This window comes from Ursus arctos, unplaced genomic scaffold (genome assembly GCF_023065955.2).
Source record: "Ursus arctos isolate Adak ecotype North America unplaced genomic scaffold, UrsArc2.0 scaffold_6, whole genome shotgun sequence".
NCBI lineage: Eukaryota > Metazoa > Chordata > Mammalia > Carnivora > Ursidae > Ursus > Ursus arctos.
This window is the reverse complement of record NW_026623078.1, coordinates 46,487,389-46,506,624: the sequence shown is the minus strand read 5'-3', so window position 1 is coordinate 46,506,624 and position 19,236 is coordinate 46,487,389. Positions and strand designations below refer to the sequence as shown.

Below are 19,236 nucleotides of genomic sequence, written 5' to 3'. Positions count from 1 at the left end.
GGCTACACCAGCAAGGAGCAGAGAGCGCATCCTTTGTCCACAGTGCGGGCTTGCTCTGGGGGCTGCTGCCTTTCTGTCCCAAATACCAGGCTTTCTAGGTTTAATGCTCCTGCCTTCATCCCCTGGGATGAAGAGTGGGTGTCTGGGGGTCAGAAGCCCCAGCTTGCATTCCGCCCCCAGGTAGGGAGACCTATCTGACCACTTGGTGGTGATCAAAAGGTCATCATGGGGCCATGACCTGCAGACAGTGGGTGCTTATCTCTGTGAACAACCTCTTTTTTACATCTCGTCTGGCTTACAAAATTTTATATCCTTTATAGTATATCCTGTCTGTTGCTTCTTGTTTTCCATTTCAAATGGCCTTGAGTCTTCATACATAATTCTTTCTCTTCCATATGAACAACATTTCTATCGTACTTTCTATTGAACTAGCAATGGGTTGTGATGTTGTGTGTGTGTGGAGGAGAGGGGTTTCTGGAGAGTGGGAATTTTCTCCAGAATCTCTTTTCCACTGGAGCCCTCAAGGGCCCAAGAAGAACGAGTCCCTTTCTGTCCTGTTTCTTGACTGATACGTGATGGAAACTATGTGCCAAGGAAGAGAGGAGAAGCCAAGATGAGTATAACACAGAGAGCTTATGCTCAGTAAGGATCTAAAATAGATAACCAAGCAATTAGAGTCCTGAGTTAGGTACTGAGATTTTAGAGGACATGGAGCTTGTCCATTTGGGGCTAGCAGATGGGGATTGGGTGTAGAGAGGACAGCATTGAGCCAACTATGGCCTGAGGTGGAGAACTTCTTCAGATGTTAGGGAAGGGCAGGCCAAGCTAATGCAATCATGAGCTTTTCTCTTCTTGAATGGATATTATCTTTTCTGTTCAACCAATGAGAAACTGATATAAACTAAAGTTAAAAGACTGATAGCCCACCAAGTGGTCCTGGCTCTTACGGGCCTGGGAGAGTGAGTCAAATAGTGTAGTGTCCCTAATCTATAATGTGCTTTTTGGGCTTCACTTTGGTTCCTTTGTTTTTGAGGTCCCGGGTACCACTGAGACTGTGACTGTATACTCTCCCTAGGAAAAAATCACATCTGTGCATAATATAAATATTTAGATTTTGGTTTCTAGGGCTTCACAGATTCCCAGAAGCCTTTTTTTTTTAAGATTTATTTATTTATTTATTTATTTGACAGAGATAGAGACAGCCAGTGAGAGAGGGAACACAAGCAGGGGGAGTGGGAGAGGAAGAAGCAGGCTCCCAGCGGAAGAGCCTGACGTGGGGCTCCATACCAGAACTCCAGGATCATGCCCCGAGCCGAGGGCAGATGCTTAACTGCTGTGCCACCCAGGCGCCCCCCAGAAGCCTTTTAATCCCAGATTAGAAGCCCAACTTCAGGGGCTGTTCCTCTTCAGCAGGCCTTTCGGACTAGGATTCTCTTCCCTTCATAGAATCATGGACTTAATGCCTTGAGAGAGAGCTTAAAAGTCACATGCAACCAGTTGCTGAAATGCTATGGAAGTCCTTTCTATGCTGGCCTGTCACATGTTGTTTAAGCCTGTTCTTGAAAGCTATCAGAGTTGGGCATTTACTGTGTTTTGAAGCCACTCCTTTTTTTTTTTTTAATGATTTTTTATTACATTATGTTAGTCACCATACAGTACGTCCCCGGTTTCCGATGTAAAGTTCGATGATTCATTAGTTGCATATAACACCCAGTGCACCATGCAATACGTGCCCTCCTTACTACCCATCACCGGTCTATCCCATTCCCCCACCCCCCTCTCCTTCTATCCTGGGTAGCCCTGTTAGAATCTTCCTCATATTACATTCAAGTTGGTTTCTTGATTCTTGATTCCTGGCTCTGTCCAGCACGGTCTGTCACGAGAGCAGATCCTCCATCTTTCAATTTTCTCTGCTAACCTCTCCTACCCTTTATGTGGGTAAGTTCTTTATTTTGGGGTTTGGATCCTGAGGTCCCTGGGAAATCATTCTCTATACAACGTGGACGTCTCTATATAAGCATTTCCCCAGCTGTCTTCTGAGAATTTTCTTGAGAGAATTAGTAAGTTTCTGCTGAATGAATGAAGGATCCAGGGTTACACAAATTTAAGGGATGCTGTGTTGATTTCCTCTTCTAGGAGAGTCATAATGCATATAGCGTATTAAAAGCTCTAATGAGTCCTTCAGCAAAGACTTAGGCTCTTATCATCCCGAGAAGTGGGTTTTTGCTGCCACCAAATTGGGGACTGCTGCTCTATAAAAAAGTATTTATTTATTTATTTATTTACAAAGAGGGAGGGGAGGGAGAGGGGCAGAGGGAGAGGGAGAGAGAGAATCTTAAGCAGGCTCCACACCCAGAGTGGGGCTCGATCCCACACCCCTGAGATCATGACCTGAGCTGAAATCAAGAGTTGGATGCTTAACTGACCGAGCCACCCAGGCGCCCCTGTTCGAAAGTTTTTAAAGGACTGTTGGGAATAAACCTGTCAAGGAGGCTAATCATCCGCCAAGTTAATTTTTCCTCTTTTTTTTTTTTTCCCTAAACAGCCTCTTGATTTTGAAACAGCAGCCATTCACGATATTGTGTTCCAAGCAGAAAATCCTGAGCCTTTGGTGTATGGTGTAAATTACAACAGCAGCTCTTCTGCCACGTTCAAGCTCATTGTGACAGATGTGAATGAAGTACCCGAATTTTCCCAGCGCATATACCAAGCAAACGTCGGTGAAGATGTGGCTGTGGGCACTAAAGTGGGCAATGTGACTGCCAGGGATCCGGAAAATCTGGATGTCAGGTAGAGGAGAGCAGTGCCGGGCGGTCCTCGCTGTGCTGGGGCCATGGCCAGTGGGGAGGAGGGAGGACTGGGAGGGATAGAGAAGCAGGTCTGACTCCAGAGCGCTCCCCTAAGAAAGCAGCCAGTGATCTGAAGCTGTATCCCAGGGCACAGGGTGAACCTGACCTTGGTTCCAACGGTCATCAGTACCCTGGGGGCCTCCGCGAGAAATCAGGCTCAGGCAAGGGGGAAATGTGTCAGCTTCCATCCCAGCCCACTCACCACAAATCCCAGCTGAGAGCTGGTGAGCTCAGGAGATGGGGTCCAGGGACTCGGCTCCCCAAAGCCAGGCTCTGTGTCTGTACCCGCCGCGGGAGCCAGGGTTTGGGGCAGAGTTCCAGCCCAACTCCTAGAGTGGAAGGAAGTTCTTTCTAGACAAGGGGAATGAAGCAAAAGCCCAACTGGACAGTCTCACCCACCTGATAGGGTGAAGGGAATCTTCTGGATGTAGAGTGCCTATGTTCCTTGGTTCTCCAGACAACAGGTCTGGGGTGACAAGACTCATTCCAGAGCCCACTCCTGGAGAGGCTAGTGCTCAGGCTGAGGTGATTAAACAAAACGTGCAGATCTTTCCATCTTAACAATCTCAATCACGTTTTTCCCAGTGCAATAGGACCTATGCAGATTTGTCTTAAACTTGTGCGATGATTTGCCCAAGATATATGTTTGTGTATGTATCAATATCTATAACCTCTTTAAGATTGTATAGTTAATAAGCACATAGAATTTGAGCCCGGATCTTTTGCTTCTGTTTTATCACATTAGCACTACTATCTGTGGCATAACAAATACTTCAGCTTAAACCATTGGCTTAAACCATTGCATGTGGTTATAAATGACAATTCCTTAAATTTCTCAAAACATTTGACAGGAGTCACGCCTCCCAGTGAGCTTGATTTAGGTACTTGGAATCACCTCTAAGACCTTTTTCCTTGTCAGGGAGTGAAGTTCCCACCTACTGTTTACTCTCTATGTCCCATAAAGACAAAGGTAAGAGGGAAAGAACTGTGTGGTTTAATGTAGGTATTACTGTATACGTCAGAGTCACAGAGTATAATGGGGCACAAAATGCTGATAATTTACAACCATTTATTGTTTAACAAATGCTTCTGCGTTCTTCATGAGAATGTTATAAAAATCATTAGTCAAAGACAAGTGAATACAAATTTGAGTGTATGAGTGGGGAAAACAAAAACATTTAAGAAAAGTTCTTGGATCAAGGAAAAGGTATACTGTAAATATTATTAAATTGAAATCAGGAAGATGAGGAAGAAGACAGAGAAGGGGAGTGTCCTATAAGAAGACAAATGAAAAGAGTGTTTCAAGAATGAGGAATAATCAGTCAATAGTTCTGATACTAGTAGTAAGTCAATTAAGAATTAAGGATGACTCCCAGGTTTTCGGCCTGAGTTCTTTCTTATTCTCGCGGCTCTGCAAACTCGTAATCCATCAGCATCCAGTGGTCCTTAAAGTATATCAGATCATAGGACTCTTCTGAAAACCCTCCAAAGAGTTCCCATCTTACTCAGAATGAGATCCCAAGTACATAGGATTTCTTCATCACCCGCACACACAGCCTAACAGCGCTTGGCATATAGAGCATACTAATATTAGGAAAAAAACACTAATTTGATGAAAGAACACATCCTGACTTTTTAATCATTCTCTTGCTTCTGGACACGTAGGTTGTTTCCAGTATTTTTTTATTGTATAAAATATTTTGAATCTATGTATGAATATGATTCTTTCCTAACTTAAATTGTTTTTTATTTGGGGACAATTCCGGAGGTGGTATTCTGTGGTCTGAAGACATGGACATCCTTATGGCGATGTTGTGTCCCTTCCCAAGGGGCTGCACTAATTGGTTTTCCAGTGGTTCTAGTCTTATCTCAGATTCAACTCTCACACACCTGCTGATGAGTTCCACTGAAAACACAAATATGACTAGATCGCCTTCCTGCTTAACAGCATTCTGTCGCTGCCCATTGCTTCCAATGATCTGGCTCTTTCCACCTCCCTGGCTTCATCTTTTGCCAACCACTGCTTCCCATTTGTACCCCAACACGGCTGGAATGCTCGACTCCCCCCCCCCCAACCAGGCTGTTCCTAGGCCTCTCTGCATTGGCTCACGCAATTGCTCCTGCCTGAAGCATCCGTTTTCTTGCCCTAGTTGACATCTCCTGCTTCAGAAAGGCTTCTCGGGGACACCGCAGAGCCCCTCTCGTTGTATTTGCCACATTTTATTGGAACTATCTGTTTCTGTGTCTGTCTCCTCCACTCCCCCTTTTTTTTTTGGTAATCTCTGCTCTTGCTCTTCTGCCCGATATTTGCCAAGCACTCCATAGATGTTTGTAGAATGAACAATTTGCCGTGTCTCCAGCAGCTTCTGAGTAGCCACCTGCTCACCGAGCATCTCCACCTCTGGGTGTTCGAGTTTTCTTAGAGGGGGGGATTTGCTCATCAGTTTTAAAAGATGCTTCCACGTTGTTTTCATTGGTATCCTTTGATTTCTCCTCTGGAGTTTGTGACTATACCTTTTCTAATAAAATAAATATAGCCACGACTCTGTAAGGATGCGCAAATCCTCCTTTGGAAGATGGACGGTATGCCGGGAAAGCATTAATAATATAAAATAACGATCCTTTAAATACGCTGTAAGCGATATGCCAGGGACAAGGCTGATAGAACAGCATAATGGTCTTAACTGTCTTCTCCCCTTCACACACAGTAATGTGGGTTTTCTTTCGCTCTTTTCACCTTATGAAGTTATTCCCTGGGCGACAACAGGAGAGGCTGGCTTAAAATTAACCCCGTCACTGGCGAGATCTCTACTGTGGCTCCGCTGGACAGGGAAGCCGAGAGTGTGTATCGGGTGCAAGTGGTCGCCACCGAAGTAGGTGAGAAAGAAAAGCAACAGGTGGTTACGGGCTCCATCAGTAGACATGGGGGGAGGGTGAGGTGGGCGGGAAACGTCACCAGGTCCCATTGTCAGAATATCTTCTAGTGGAAGGATGACAAAGGGACCGAAGTGGAGGGAAGTGCTCACACCTTCCCTGGCTTGGTGCAAGGTGGGGTCCACCGGCGCCTCTCAGGCAGGGGGGCACCTGCAGGCTGGCCAGGCTCCGGGGTGCTGCTGCTGTGCACTCGCGTTCCCTGCGGGGGCTGCAGCTCCAGGGAAGCTTCCTGTGTCCCTGCTGAACTACACCCCTTCCTCCAGAGCGCTTGTGGGTTTCTCCCGAGAGCAGGGCCAAACCGCTGCCCTGCTGACCTAGCCGTGACTGTCTCCTTCAGCCTTAAATTGCACCGGCTCAATCTGATCTGTACTGAAACAGAATATGTTTTATGCCGTGTTCTCAACTTCCATATGTGCCAGAATCACCTGGGAGCTTGTTCGAGAAGATAGAAGGAGTTCATCTCTGGAGATTCTGATTCACTAGGTTTGGGTGGCCCTGGGTATCTCTGTTTTGCTGAAATCGGGTGAGCTTTTGAAAGGAAAGACTTACTACGTAGACAAGCCAAGGATGTTTGAATCATCCTGTATAATCTTTGCATCCCATTTAATCCGGTCGTGGTGCTATATATTTCCCTCTGACTTTGAGTGTGGAGTTCCAGGGAACTTGAAAAATTGCAATATACACCCATAGGAATAGTATGCATACCAGTGATAAGGCTGGTGATGAAAACATTAGGTTTCTTTGCATTTAAATGGAATTTTCCAACTTAGCGTAGAAATTCTGTTGATCTTATGCTGGTTGAGGCCTCTAATTAAATAGCAAATATATCTGCCTAGTTTACCAAAAAATGAGAATGGAACAAATTAGGACTAAATAAATACAGTTTTAGACCGAAAAAATAAACTTCCAAATGTGAGGCCCACCAGGATTGGGAGGTAGAATGGGGAACATTCCAGTGGATGGGAATCATAAAAATGGTCCCTGCATGTGAAAGCATTAATAAAAACAAAAGTGCCACAGTCAAGTTAAGCCAATGAGGGTAGAAATGCCGATGTCTGTGCCAAATTTGGAAGAGTTGTGTGCAAGCAGACACGCCTTGCTGAGACGGGTCGGGGACTCGCTCTCTCCTTTATTTCCAGAGAAGCACATTCCACTATCACGTTGTATACATTGAACTCTTGATTTAAAAGCTCCCGATTAATCAGTAGGAAGTTTCTGGCTGAGCCTTTATGCCGCACATTCCGCTACAACATACTGTGGGGATCAACATTTCACTTTGGATGTGTCCTAGAGACCTCTCACATTTTAGAAGTTCCATGAATCAAAACCAGGATTCAAAACCCTGTTCCCTTTGTTGGCTTTGAAACGATGCAGATAGAGGAAATGACTTCAAGGGCACAGTGGCTTTTCCTCCTTTGGTTAAGTGTGGTCAGGGCCATGGAAGACAGTTGAAAAGCAAAGCAAAAGGACAAGGTTCACTGGAATTAAAGCAAGATGGGGTCAGAATCTTGGAACCAGTATCTGTGACTGATGTCAGGGAGAATGAGAAGAGTCAGTGTTTACATTGCACTGGCGGCCCTGGTTTTAAGCACTTTGTGTAATAACTCAATCCTCATGCAACACCATGGGTAAGGTGCTATTATTGACCATATTTTATGGATGAGGAAGTCAAGGCACTGAGAAGTAACTTGCTCACCATCACACAGCTACCAACTGTTAAGGCTACAGAGTCTAAATCTTTCACCACTACACCATAGTAAATAACATTCAGGCAGCCCTTTAGTATTTTCAACAAACACAACCTGTGGGATCCTCACAAAGTCACATATTTTACAGCTGAAGAAATGAGGTATAGAAAACTTAACAAACGTACCTGGGTCAGTGTTGAGAAGAAATTGTGGGCTCTAGAGTCAGACTTCGTGGGGTGGAAAGCTCTCTATTGCTGTGTGACCTTGGGCAAGTCACATAACTCCTCTGAACCTCAGTCTTGTCATCAGTAAATGCACATTGGAGTTGTTTTGAAGTAATGTATACCCAAAGCAATCTGCACATTCAATGCAATCCTGATCAAAATAACACCGCATTTTTCACAGAGCTAGAACAAACAATCCTAAAATTTGTATGGAACCACAAAAGACCCCAAGTAGCCAAAAAAATCCTGAAAAAAAACCAACAAAACTGGAGACATCATGATTCCAGACTTCAAGTTCTATTACAAAGCTGTAATCATCAAGACAATATGGTACTGGCACAAAAACAGACACACAGGTCAATGGAACAGAATAGAGAATCCAGAAATGGACCCTCCACTCTATGGTCAACTAATCTTTGACAAAGCAGGAAAGAATATCCAATGGAAAAAAAGACAGTCTCTTCAACAAATGCTGCTGGGAAAACTGGAGAGCCACAGGCAGAAAAATGAAACTGGACCACTTTCCCACAAATATAAATTCAAGATGGATGACAGACCTAAATGTGAGACAGGAATCCATCAAAATCCTAGAGAACACAGGCAGCAACCTCTGTGACCTCGCCTGCAGCAACTTCTTACTAGACTCGTCTCCAAAGCAAGGGAAACAAAAGCAAAAATGAACTATTGGGACTTCATTAAGATAAAAAGCTTCTGCATATTGAAGGAAACAATCAACAAAACTGAAAGGCAACCTATGGAATGGGCAGAAATATTTGCAAATGACATATGGAATAAAGAGCTAGTATCCAGAATCCATAAAGAACTCATCAAAATCAATTGCAATGGCACAGCTAGGTATTTATCCAAAGGATACACAAGTGCCGATTCAAAGGGACACATGCACCCCAAAAATAAATAATCCAGTTAAGAAATGGGCAGAAGACATGAATAGACATTCTCCCAAAGAAGACATACAAATGACTAGCAGACCCAGGAAAAGACGCTCAACATCACTCATCATCAGGGAAATGCAAATCAAAACTACAGGGAGGTACCACCTCACACCTGTCAGAACAGCTAAAATGAACAACTCAGAAAACAACAGGTATTGATGAGGATGCTGAGAAAGGGGAGCCTTTTTACACTGTTGGTGGGGATGCAAACTGGTGCAGCCACTATGGAAAACAGTATGGAGGTTCCTTAAACAGTTAAAAATAGAACTTCCCTACAAGCCAGCCATTGCACTACTGGGTATTTATCCAAAGGATACACAAGTGCCTATTCAAAGGGACACATGCACCCCAATGTTTATAGCAGCAATGTCCACAATAGCCAAATTATGGAAAGAGCCCAGATGTCCATCGACAGATGAATGGATAAAGATGTGGTAGATATACACAATGGAATATTACTTGGCCATCAAAAGGAATGAAACCTTGCCATTTGTAACGACGTGGATGGAGCTAGAGGGTATTATGCTAAGCAAAATAAGTTAGTCAAAGACAAATACCATATGATTTCACTCATACGTGGAATTTAAGAAACAAAACAGATGAATATAGGGGACTGGAAGGAAAAACAAAATAAGATAAAAGCAGAGAGGGAGGCAAACCATAAGTGACTCTTAACTATAGGAAACAAACTGAGGATTGCTGGAGGAGAGGTGGGTGGAATGGGCTAAATGGCTTATCGGCATTAAGGAGGGCACTTGTGATGAGCACTGGGTGTTATATATAAACGATGAAGCACTAAATTCTATTCTTTTTTTTTTAAAGATTTTATTTATTTATTTGACAGAGAGACAGCCAGTGAGAGAGGGAACACAAGCAGGGGGAGTGGGAGAGGAAGAAGCAGGCTCCCAACCGAGGAGCCTGATGTGGGGCTCGATCCCAGAACGCCGGGATCACGCCCTGAGCCAAAGGCAGACGCTTAACGACTGAGCCACCCAGACGCCCCTAAATTCTATTCCTAAAACCACTACTACACTATATGTTAACTAACTTGAATTTAAATAAAAAAATATTAGCATATTAATCTTAGTTATTATTATTATCAGTGAGACTTTTTAATTAGGAAATGAAACCAGGTCTGATTCTAAAAGCTTGTTATCTTTCTACTACCTCAGTATACCCAAGTGCTTGAACTGTGTGTGTGTGTGTGTGTGTGTGTGTGTGTGTGTGTGTGTCTGTGTGTGTCTGTGTGTGTTTTAAGAAAAGGAAATATCTTTTTCCCATTAAGAGGAAAATGAGAGAGCTGATACCATGTTTCAATCCCTCACTTCCTTAGGTGGCTCCTCCCTGAGCTCCACAGCCTATTTCCACCTGACCCTCTCGGATGTGAACGACAACCCCCCTCGGCTAGCCAAGGACGACTCAGGCTTGTTTCTGTGTCACCCCCTCCAAGCAACCGGAACTGTCATTTTCGAGGCCACTGATGATGACCAGCAGTCATTTCGGGGTCCACAGTTTGATTTTTCCCTTGGTAGTGATATGTTACAAAACACCTGGGAAGTTTCCAGGATCAATGGTGAGTTGTCAAAAGTACATCGAACAGCACACTGATCAATGATTACAATTCGTTTTTATTTGCCTCGGTGTGCTTGCAGCCACTGACCACAGAGCTTTCTTCCATGCTGCAGGTAGGAAGTCCATGCTCTGAGAACTAGAGAGGAGCTCTTCAGAGGGAAGAAAGCCTTGGGCTTTGGAGGGAGGAAAGATGACCACACAGCATCCCCCTTAGTGTCCATCGGACAGTTGGATAATTGGACAATTTGAACAACACTGGCACAATTTCCAATGGCAGCTGAGAAGCAGATTTCATAACGGTTCTTAAAAACAGCTTCATTGAAATACAATTGTCATCCAATTAACAGCACATATTTAAAGCATACAATTTTCTAAAAATTGATAAATGTAGATACCATTGAAACCCTCAGCACAATAAGGATAAGAACACTTTCACCACCCCCCAAGATTTTTCATGCTCCAGTTGCAAATCCCCTTTTCCATCCCCCCTCCACCCCCCATCCCCAGGGAACCACTGATCTGCTTCTTGTCACTGTAGATCAGTTTGCATTTTCAAGAATTTTATCTAAATGCAGTAATACAGTATGTACTCTTTTTTGTCTGGCTATTTTCACCTAGCATCAAGTGACACTGCGATAAGCATTTGGGAACAAGAATTTTGTAAGAGCATATGCTTTCATTTTTCTTGGCTGAATCCCTAGCAGTGGAATGGTTGGGCCATACGGTAGCTGCATGGTTAAATTTTTAAGAAAACGGCAAATTGTTTTTCCAGTTTGTAACATTTTCCATTCCCCTGGGCGCACGAGAAGTCTAGCTGCTCGATGTTCTCTCCAACACTTGCTATGCTTGGTCTCTTTGATTTTAGCCGTTCTAGTGGGGGTGTGGTAGCATTGTGGTTTTAATTTATGTTTCCCTAAAGGCTAATGGTGTTGAGCATCTCTCCAGGTGTTTATTTGCCACCCATGTATCTTCACTGGTGAAGTGCCTGGTCAAATTTTGTGCCCATTTGAAAAATTTGGCTGTTTGGTTTCCATTGTTGACTTCTCGCATTCTTTCTATAGTCGAGGTACAAATTCTTTGTCAGATAATATGTTAATAGATACTTCCTCACAGGACATGGCTTGTGTTTTCATTTTGTAACAGTGTCTTTTGAAGAACAAATTTAAATTTTTTTACGGTATCTGATTTATTGACTTTTAAATTTTATGTAATTTGTGACTTTTTTGCTGTAGTATTTAAGAAATTTTTGCCATACCCAAGGTTACTAAAATTTTCTAATTTTTTCCCCTAAAGGTTTTACAGTGTCAGCTTTTACATTTAGCTCCATGGTCCATTTCAAGTTAATTTTTTAAAAAAGATTCATTCATTTATTAGTTTTAGAGAGAGAGAGAGCGAAAACTCAGGGGGCAGAGGGAGAGAGAGAGAGAATCTCAAGCAGACTCCCCTTTGAGCGTGGAACCTGCCATGGGGCTGGATCTCAAGACCCCTGAGATCATGACCTGAGCCGAAATCAAGAGTCAGACACTTGACCAGCTGAGCCACCCAGGTGCCCCTCAAGTTAATTTTTGTATGTGGTATGTGGTTAAGGTCAAGGTTCATTGTATTTAATAGGACTATTTAATTTTTCTGATAATATCCTTTTCACATTGAATTGTCTTGGCAGCTTTGTCAAAGATCAAGTGACTACATGTATATGGATCCATTTCTGGACTTTTCTGTTTCACTGATCTCTTTGCCTACCTTTATACCAATACTACACTGTTTTGATGACTGTTACACTATAATAAAACTCGAAATCAGGTAGTGTAATTTTTCCAACAGTGTTCTTTTTCAGAATTTTTTTCATCTATTCTAGGTGCATTCCATATAAACTTTAGAATTTAGCTTGTCATTTCTACCAAAAAAGCCTATGGTGATTGTGATTGGGGATCATGTGACTCTGTAGCTGAATTTGGGGGAGAATTGACATCTTAACAAAACTGAATCCTCTAACCCATGAACATGATATATATCTCTATTTGTTTAGGTCTTCCTTAATTCCTCTGAGCAAAGTTTTAATTTTCAGTGTATATTTCTTGCAAAATTTCCCCTAAGCATCTCATAGTTTTGATGCTGTCTTAAATGGTATTGAAAAATTTAATTTTTAAGAAATTCCAGGATATGGGAATATAATTGATGATTTTTGTGTATTAATCTTATATCCTATGACACTGCTGAACTCATTTTGCAGTGCTCTCTCTTCCTTTTTTACGACTCCATAGGTTTTCTACATGGGCAATCCTGTTGTCTGCAAATAGTAACTTTTTTTTTTTTAAAGATTTTATTTATTTATTCATTTGACAGAGATAGAGACAGCCAGCGAGAGAGGGAACACAAGCAGGGGGAGTGAGAAAGGAAGAAGCAGGCTCATAGAGGAGGAGCCTGATGTGGGGCTCGATCCCATAAGGCCGGGATCACGCCCTGAGCCGAAGGCAGACGCTTAACGCTTAACCGCTGTGCCACCCAGGCGCCCCCAAATAGTAACATTTTAATCTCCTTTACAAACTGGATACCTTTTATTTCTTTATCTTGTTTCATTACTGGCTGAAACTATCAGTAGAATGTTGAATGAAAGTTGTAAAAGTAGAAATACCCTGGTTTGTACCTGATATGGGGAAAAAGCATTCAGTCTTTGACCATTACTTAAGAAGTTTGCTGTAGCTTTTTTGTCCATGCCCTTTATCAGATTGAAGAATTTTTCTCCTATTGCTAACCTGCAGAGAGGGTTTTCTTTCTTTCTTTAAACTGGGAATGGATGCTAAAATTCTCATATACATATTCTCTTATTCTCTTTTGCATCTATTGAGATGATTGTGTGGTTGATATTTTTGTTGTTGTTCTGTTGACTGGTGAATTATATCAGTCAACTTTTGGATCTTAAACCAATCCCTTACTGATATAAAGCCTAGTTGGTGGTGAAATATTAGCACTTTTATATATTGTTAGATATGATTTGCTAAAATTTTAAGGATTTCTCTATCTGTATTCTTGAGGAATATTGGTCTATGTTTTTTCTTTCCTTGTAATGTCTTCGTCTGGTTTTGATATCAGAGTAATGCTGGCCTCATAGAATGAGTTAGGAACTATTCTACTTCTTCAATTATCTGGAAGAGTTTATGTAAAATTGTTTTTTATTTTTCTCTTAAAGTTTGGTAGAATTCGCCAGTAAAGCCATCTGGATCCAGAGCCATCTTTATAGGAAGTTTTAATTAAAAATTCAATTTCTTTAGTAGATACAGGGCTATTTAAGTTATAGATTTCTTGTTTGTTGAAATTATTAGTTTATATTTTTAAAATAATTTGTCTATTTCATTTGATTTGTCTAATTTATTGGCACAAAGTTATTTGCCATATTCTTTTATTATTCTCTTAATATTTATAGAATATGAAGTGATATCATCACCTCATTCTGATATTGGAAAATTGTCACTTTTTTTTCCTGATCAATCCGGCTAGAGTTTATTAATTTTATTAATATTCTCAAAGAACCAGCTTTTGATTTCAAAGATTTTTCTCTATTTTTTGTTTTGTATTTCAGTGCTCAGATCTTTATTATTTCCTTCATTCCTCTTATGTTGTATTTAATTTGTTGTTCTTGTTCCATTTTTATTAAGTGGAAGCTGCAGCAATTAATTTGGAAATTTTTGCTTTGTTAATATGGACATTTGGTGCAATAAATATATCTCTTAGTGTCATGTTAGCTGTGTTCCATAAAGTTTGATGTATTGTGTTTTCATTTTCATTCAGTTCAAAACACTTTCTAATTTCCCTTTACATTTCTTCTGTGACCCCTGGGTTATATAGAAGAGTATTAGATAGTTTCCAAATATATGGGGATTTCATACATCTTCCTGATTATTGATTTCTTTTTTTTTTTTAAGATTTTATTTATTTATTTGACAGAGAGAGATAGTGAGAGAGGGAACACAAGCAAGGGGAGTGGGAGAGGGAGAAGCAGGCTTCCCGCCAAGCAGGGAGCCGGATGCGGGGCTTGATCCTAGGACCCTGGGATCATGACCTGAGCTGAAGGCAGACGCTTAACGGCTGAGCCACCCAGGCGCCCCTGATTATTGATTTCTAACTTAATTTCGTAATGACCAGAGAACACTTGACTGGAATACTTTTAAATTTATTGGGACTCTTGTCTCTCAGTACTTTAAAGATATTGTTTCTACTCTGTTTTGGATTGCATTCTTCTTCTTTGTTCCCTTAAATCTAATGTATCTTTTTTTTCTTCAGATGCTTTTAAAATTTTCTTTTCCACCAATTTTAAGCAATTTGATTATTACATGCCTTAGTATAGTTTTGTTTGTTTTTCTTTTTCCTGGGATTTACTAATCTTGGATCTGAGGATTTAGAGTTGTCATCAAATTTATTATTTTTTTAAATAATTTTTTATTATGTTATGTTAGTCACCATAGAGTATATCCTTAGTTTTTGATGTAGCATTCCATGATTCATGATTTGCATATAACACCCAGTGCACCATGCAATACGTGCCCTCCTTAATACCCATCACCGGCCTATCCCAATCCCCCACCCCCCTCCCCTCTGAAGTCCTCAGTTTGTCATCAAATTTAGAAAAACAATTAGCAATTATTTCTTCAAATATTTTTTCTCTTTCTAATCCAGTGTTTAATTCAATTTAACTTTAGAACATAGCTATAGGGGAATAATGATAACCAGCTATATTCAGTAGAGTTCATTCTACAGAGAAATCATGATCAAATCGTAGGATGTCTTGGCATCCTGTTTGACATTACGGAAGGTTCACATAGAGAGGTAATACTTTGGGTAGTTTAACTCATACTTACATTGAATCATTCCCTGGTCAACCTTAGCATGTACTGCAAAGATGAGCTTTATTCCTATTGATACGTGGTTCTGAGGTTGTGTTTCCATGTCATCCATTTTTTCCCTGATCTGACAGGAACTCATGCCAAACTTTGCACCAAGCACACGGACTTTGAGGAGAGAGTTTACAACGTCCCGATCCGCATCAATGATCGTGGTCAGCCACCCTTGGAAGGAATAGTCTCTTTACCAGGTAGGTGTTTTCCCGCAGACAACTCAGGATCGAGTCTGTCACCATGGGTAGTTTGAGAGAATTCTTATCTTTGATAAGGAATTCTGCAACTGCTTACTTGAAAATGTTTTACCAAATACTGTTCTGCTTTGCAGTTACTTTCTGCAAGTGTGTGGAAGGAAGCTGTTTCCGGGCGGCAGGTCACCAGTCTGGGATGCCCACGGTGGGCATGGCCGTTGGTATACTCCTGACCACCTTTTTGGTTATTGGTGAGTATAATTTCTCAGATTCAAGGATTCCTGCTCTGGGCCTTTGAAACATTTATCTCAGGGTCTCTGTTCAGGGCCGGTCTGCTGGCTGCTCACTGGCAATCTGGGCAATAGCCAGGAACACAGATCACCAGCAAACCATCAGACCTTCCCAGTTGAGAGCTGCTGCCTTCCTACAACCCTTTACTTTTCATTGCCTTGTTGGTTAGTTTGGGAAATATAATACAAGAGGCTTTAAAGCATAAACTGTTATATTTTGGACCTAGTTACCAAGATTTTGTGATGAAGGAGAAAGAAATGCAGTAGATGTGCCCTGCTATATAACCAGCCACTGTGCTCGATATGGGGGGTACAGCGATGGGCAAGACATACCAGGTCCTACATTCAGAGCTCACAGTCCGGTCTACCATTGTTGGAGTAGGTAGAGTCGGCCTTCCAGTGGAGACGCTCACATACCTGAAATGTTGCACAATTTCCCTTTGCATATTTTCATGACTGTGGACTCTGATTCTTTACTGCCCGGAGCAATTTTAGCTTATCACAGGCCTTACCCTGCCTTGGCCCCGGCCAGGCCAGACAGCAGAGTCCCTATTTCTAGCCATCTTCCTTTTTTGTGTGAAAAGCTCAGTGCTTACTGTGGTAATGTCCTCTTTCAACTGTTGTCATCACCATAAGTTAAATATTAGAGATAGATCCTTCATCAAGCCAGATCCCCTTGACTGAAGGGGTTTACACCGTTCCACATCCTTTCTCTTTTCAAAGGACGGGTGGGGTTCTTCTAAGAATTCTTCATTGTTCTCTTGGCTTCTGGTCTTTTCAGCCACGACCCAGTCTGTCACATTGGACTCTGATTCACAGGTCTAAAAGGGATCTCATTTCCTTATACCATTCCATCCAAATTCCTCATTCTCACAACAGGGAAGGACTTTTGTGACATAGTCACAACCCATCCTCACGTGTGCATGGGGATCATCTTTGCTCCCTGACCACAGGCTGACACATACTTTTCGTACTAACTGAGCTGGCCTTTTGAGTTTTCACTCACTTACCAAGGTCCCTTATGCTTTCTGTGTGTTTTCTGACTCTGTCCGCCCTTCCATCTTAAAAGGATTTTTGAGTTTATGCACCAAATAGTTTTCTCTCATGACAATTTAATCCCATAATTTTGCCACACATTAAAGATTGGATGAGTTTGGGGATATCTAAAGATAGAAGTAATAGGATCTTACGGTTTCATATTCTTACTTTTTTCAAAATAGGGTTGGGATAAGTGCAAGATTCTTTTTTTAAATTTTTAAAAGATTTTATTTATTCATTTGAGAGAGAGAGAGACACAGAGAGAGAGCACAAACGGGGGAGGAGAGGTAGCAGCAGACTCCCTGCTGAGCGGGAAGAGCAACATGGGGCTTGATCCCAAGACCTAGAGATCATGACCTGAGCTGAAGACAGATGCTTAACCAACTGAGCCACCCAGGCGCCCCTTAGTGCAAGATTCTTAACCAGTCTCTGAGCATCCAGTGTCTTCCACCATGATTCCTCCTGTAAATTTGCTGCCAGGTTAATTTCCTTAAAACAACTCCCCTTTTCCATATTGGTCTCTGGTTTATAGTACACAGTTAGTGCTAAAATGCACAATGTAATTTTGTAGGAGTTCAGAGATAAGAGAAACCAGTAAGGTTAGGGAGTCTACCAGAGCTGGAGCCATGAGGAAGGCATCAAAGCAAATGGGGTATCTGGTGTGGACACACCTAAGCTTTAGGTAGGTGAACAGGTCAGAGAACAGCTTTCTGGTTGTTCTGATTGGACAGATTCCTCTAGAGAAGAGGAAGGACTGGACTAGACATTTGTTGAATATGTGCAAAGGTCAGGAACTCTGTCAGATGCTTACACACTTCGTCTTCAGCTTGCGTTAGGTCCTATACTCCTTGCTAAGGACCCGGTGATAGCCACCAGCTTAGATATGATTTGGGACTTGATACATGCTTACTGACAACAAGATAAATGATAAGTTTACGAATCCAAGAAAGCCAATGCCTAGAATCCCTTATTCACCAGGACAACCAAACTTTGTTGAACCACAAAAAGAAATGAGTCACATGAGTCATTTTTTCCTACCAGAGTACTACTTTATAAACGAATGTGATAGTACATTTTAAGATTCCATCTCTTTGACCCTGCGTTTTCTCTTTTAGGTATAATTTTAGCAGTCGTGTTTATCCGAATAAAGAAGAATGAAGGCAAAGATAATGTCGAAAGTGCTCAGGCATCCGAAGCCCAACCACTGAAAAACTGAATTTGAAAAGGAATGCTTGAGTTTATGTATTGAGTGCTATTTCAGTAACACGACCATTTAATCCCATAATTTCACTTTTTTATCCAGCATGCGTACGATAATTTTTTACAGATATACCCTCTAGCCCTTTAATATTTTATTACTTTTTGATATCTTGTGCGCTGTAGACGTTAGAGACATTTCCCATTTTCCCATGACACTTTCCCCTCTGCAAAAGCTTTAGCTATTTATCCAAAACAAAAAATGTATGTGTTTTTTCCCTTTAGGGAAAGATGGACTGATGAAATATTCTGTTCATTTTCTCCTTATCAAGATTTATCAGCCATGTACCACAGAACTTCCTGGATTCCATCTGTACTTTCTCTAATTGCATCCTGTGTCCCCTTCCTCATGTCTCATTTGGTCTTGCACGAATTTTAAAACATTCATTGGAAAAAAGAACAAAGTGAAGTCTCAGGAAAAAAGTAACATGGAAGCCTTGTCCTTTGGTGTAAACGGGAACTCCTTGTGTTGTCAGCCTTCTTTAGCTCAGTGTGGCTCGTTTTGCTCTTCACTTGAGGTCCTTCCACTTGGAAATGGCCCAGCCTCCCACAGGCCACACACGCCCACTTTCATAAATTTTGGTGCAGAAACCGACCACTGACCAGATTTACTTATGACCCACCATGCTCATGTTCTGCACATGTTTTCCTCACGTGTATGTTAATATAGTTTTGCTTGCTGTATATTTAACAGTGAACGAAAATAAGAATGTGTGGAAGAAGCAGTGACAAAAATCAGGAATAAATGTTGACTGTGGTTTTGTTTCTTGGGCTCTTGGGCTCTGCTTCCTGGTTCTTTGCATTTGTTGAGGGAAGATCTGGTTAACAATGGTTACTTAACCTTGATGGGAATTGCCTCCCATGTAGAGTTGGTCTATAAGGAAGAGTCTACAGTGAAATAAAAAAAATCACTGCTTTCAGGACCATGGGTTGGGTTCAAGACAGATATTTTGAATAAGAGAACCTTAGACATTTGGAAGCATTTTTAGGTCTGGAACTATTGTCTGGCTCATGCTTTGAGCCTTGAAAGCATTCAACATTACAAAACCTCTCAGAATTTTCAAGAATTTTCTGGAAAAGAACTTGTATCTGAAAATGTACTCTTACAATGGCAGCTGAAGCAGGCCGTGGAGTTCTATTTTTCATAAATAATCCTTTTTGTGGACTTCTATTATATTTTTATAGGCAAAAAAGTAAAACAAAGGAAAATATCTGAACTCTAAGACCTTAATATTGCTTTTTTGTGTGTTATCTTGTGCCTCAGACTCTTTTACCTGTTTTTTCACATGAGGCTCATTGAAAATCTCCTAATGGGTAAGGTTCTACCTTGTCTCACTGTACGTTAAAA

General features: G+C 41.5%; 1 protein-coding gene across 1 annotated transcript in view; it reads left to right on the top strand.

The window, feature by feature from the left end:
- CDH17 (cadherin 17) overlaps positions 1 to 18,707 on the top strand; it is a 69,934-nt gene extending 51,227 nt beyond the window's left edge. Inside the window, exons 13-18 of the mRNA XM_026495728.4 lie at positions 2,546 to 2,790; positions 5,596 to 5,726; positions 9,982 to 10,221; positions 15,190 to 15,306; positions 15,441 to 15,554; positions 17,747 to 18,707. Coding sequence (XP_026351513.1) covers positions 2,546 to 2,790; positions 5,596 to 5,726; positions 9,982 to 10,221; positions 15,190 to 15,306; positions 15,441 to 15,554; positions 17,747 to 17,847 — 948 coding nt within the window. The 3' untranslated portion in view covers positions 17,848 to 18,707. The remainder of the gene's footprint in view (positions 1 to 2,545; positions 2,791 to 5,595; positions 5,727 to 9,981; positions 10,222 to 15,189; positions 15,307 to 15,440; positions 15,555 to 17,746) is intronic.
- The last annotated feature ends 529 nt before the right edge of the window (positions 18,708 to 19,236 follow it).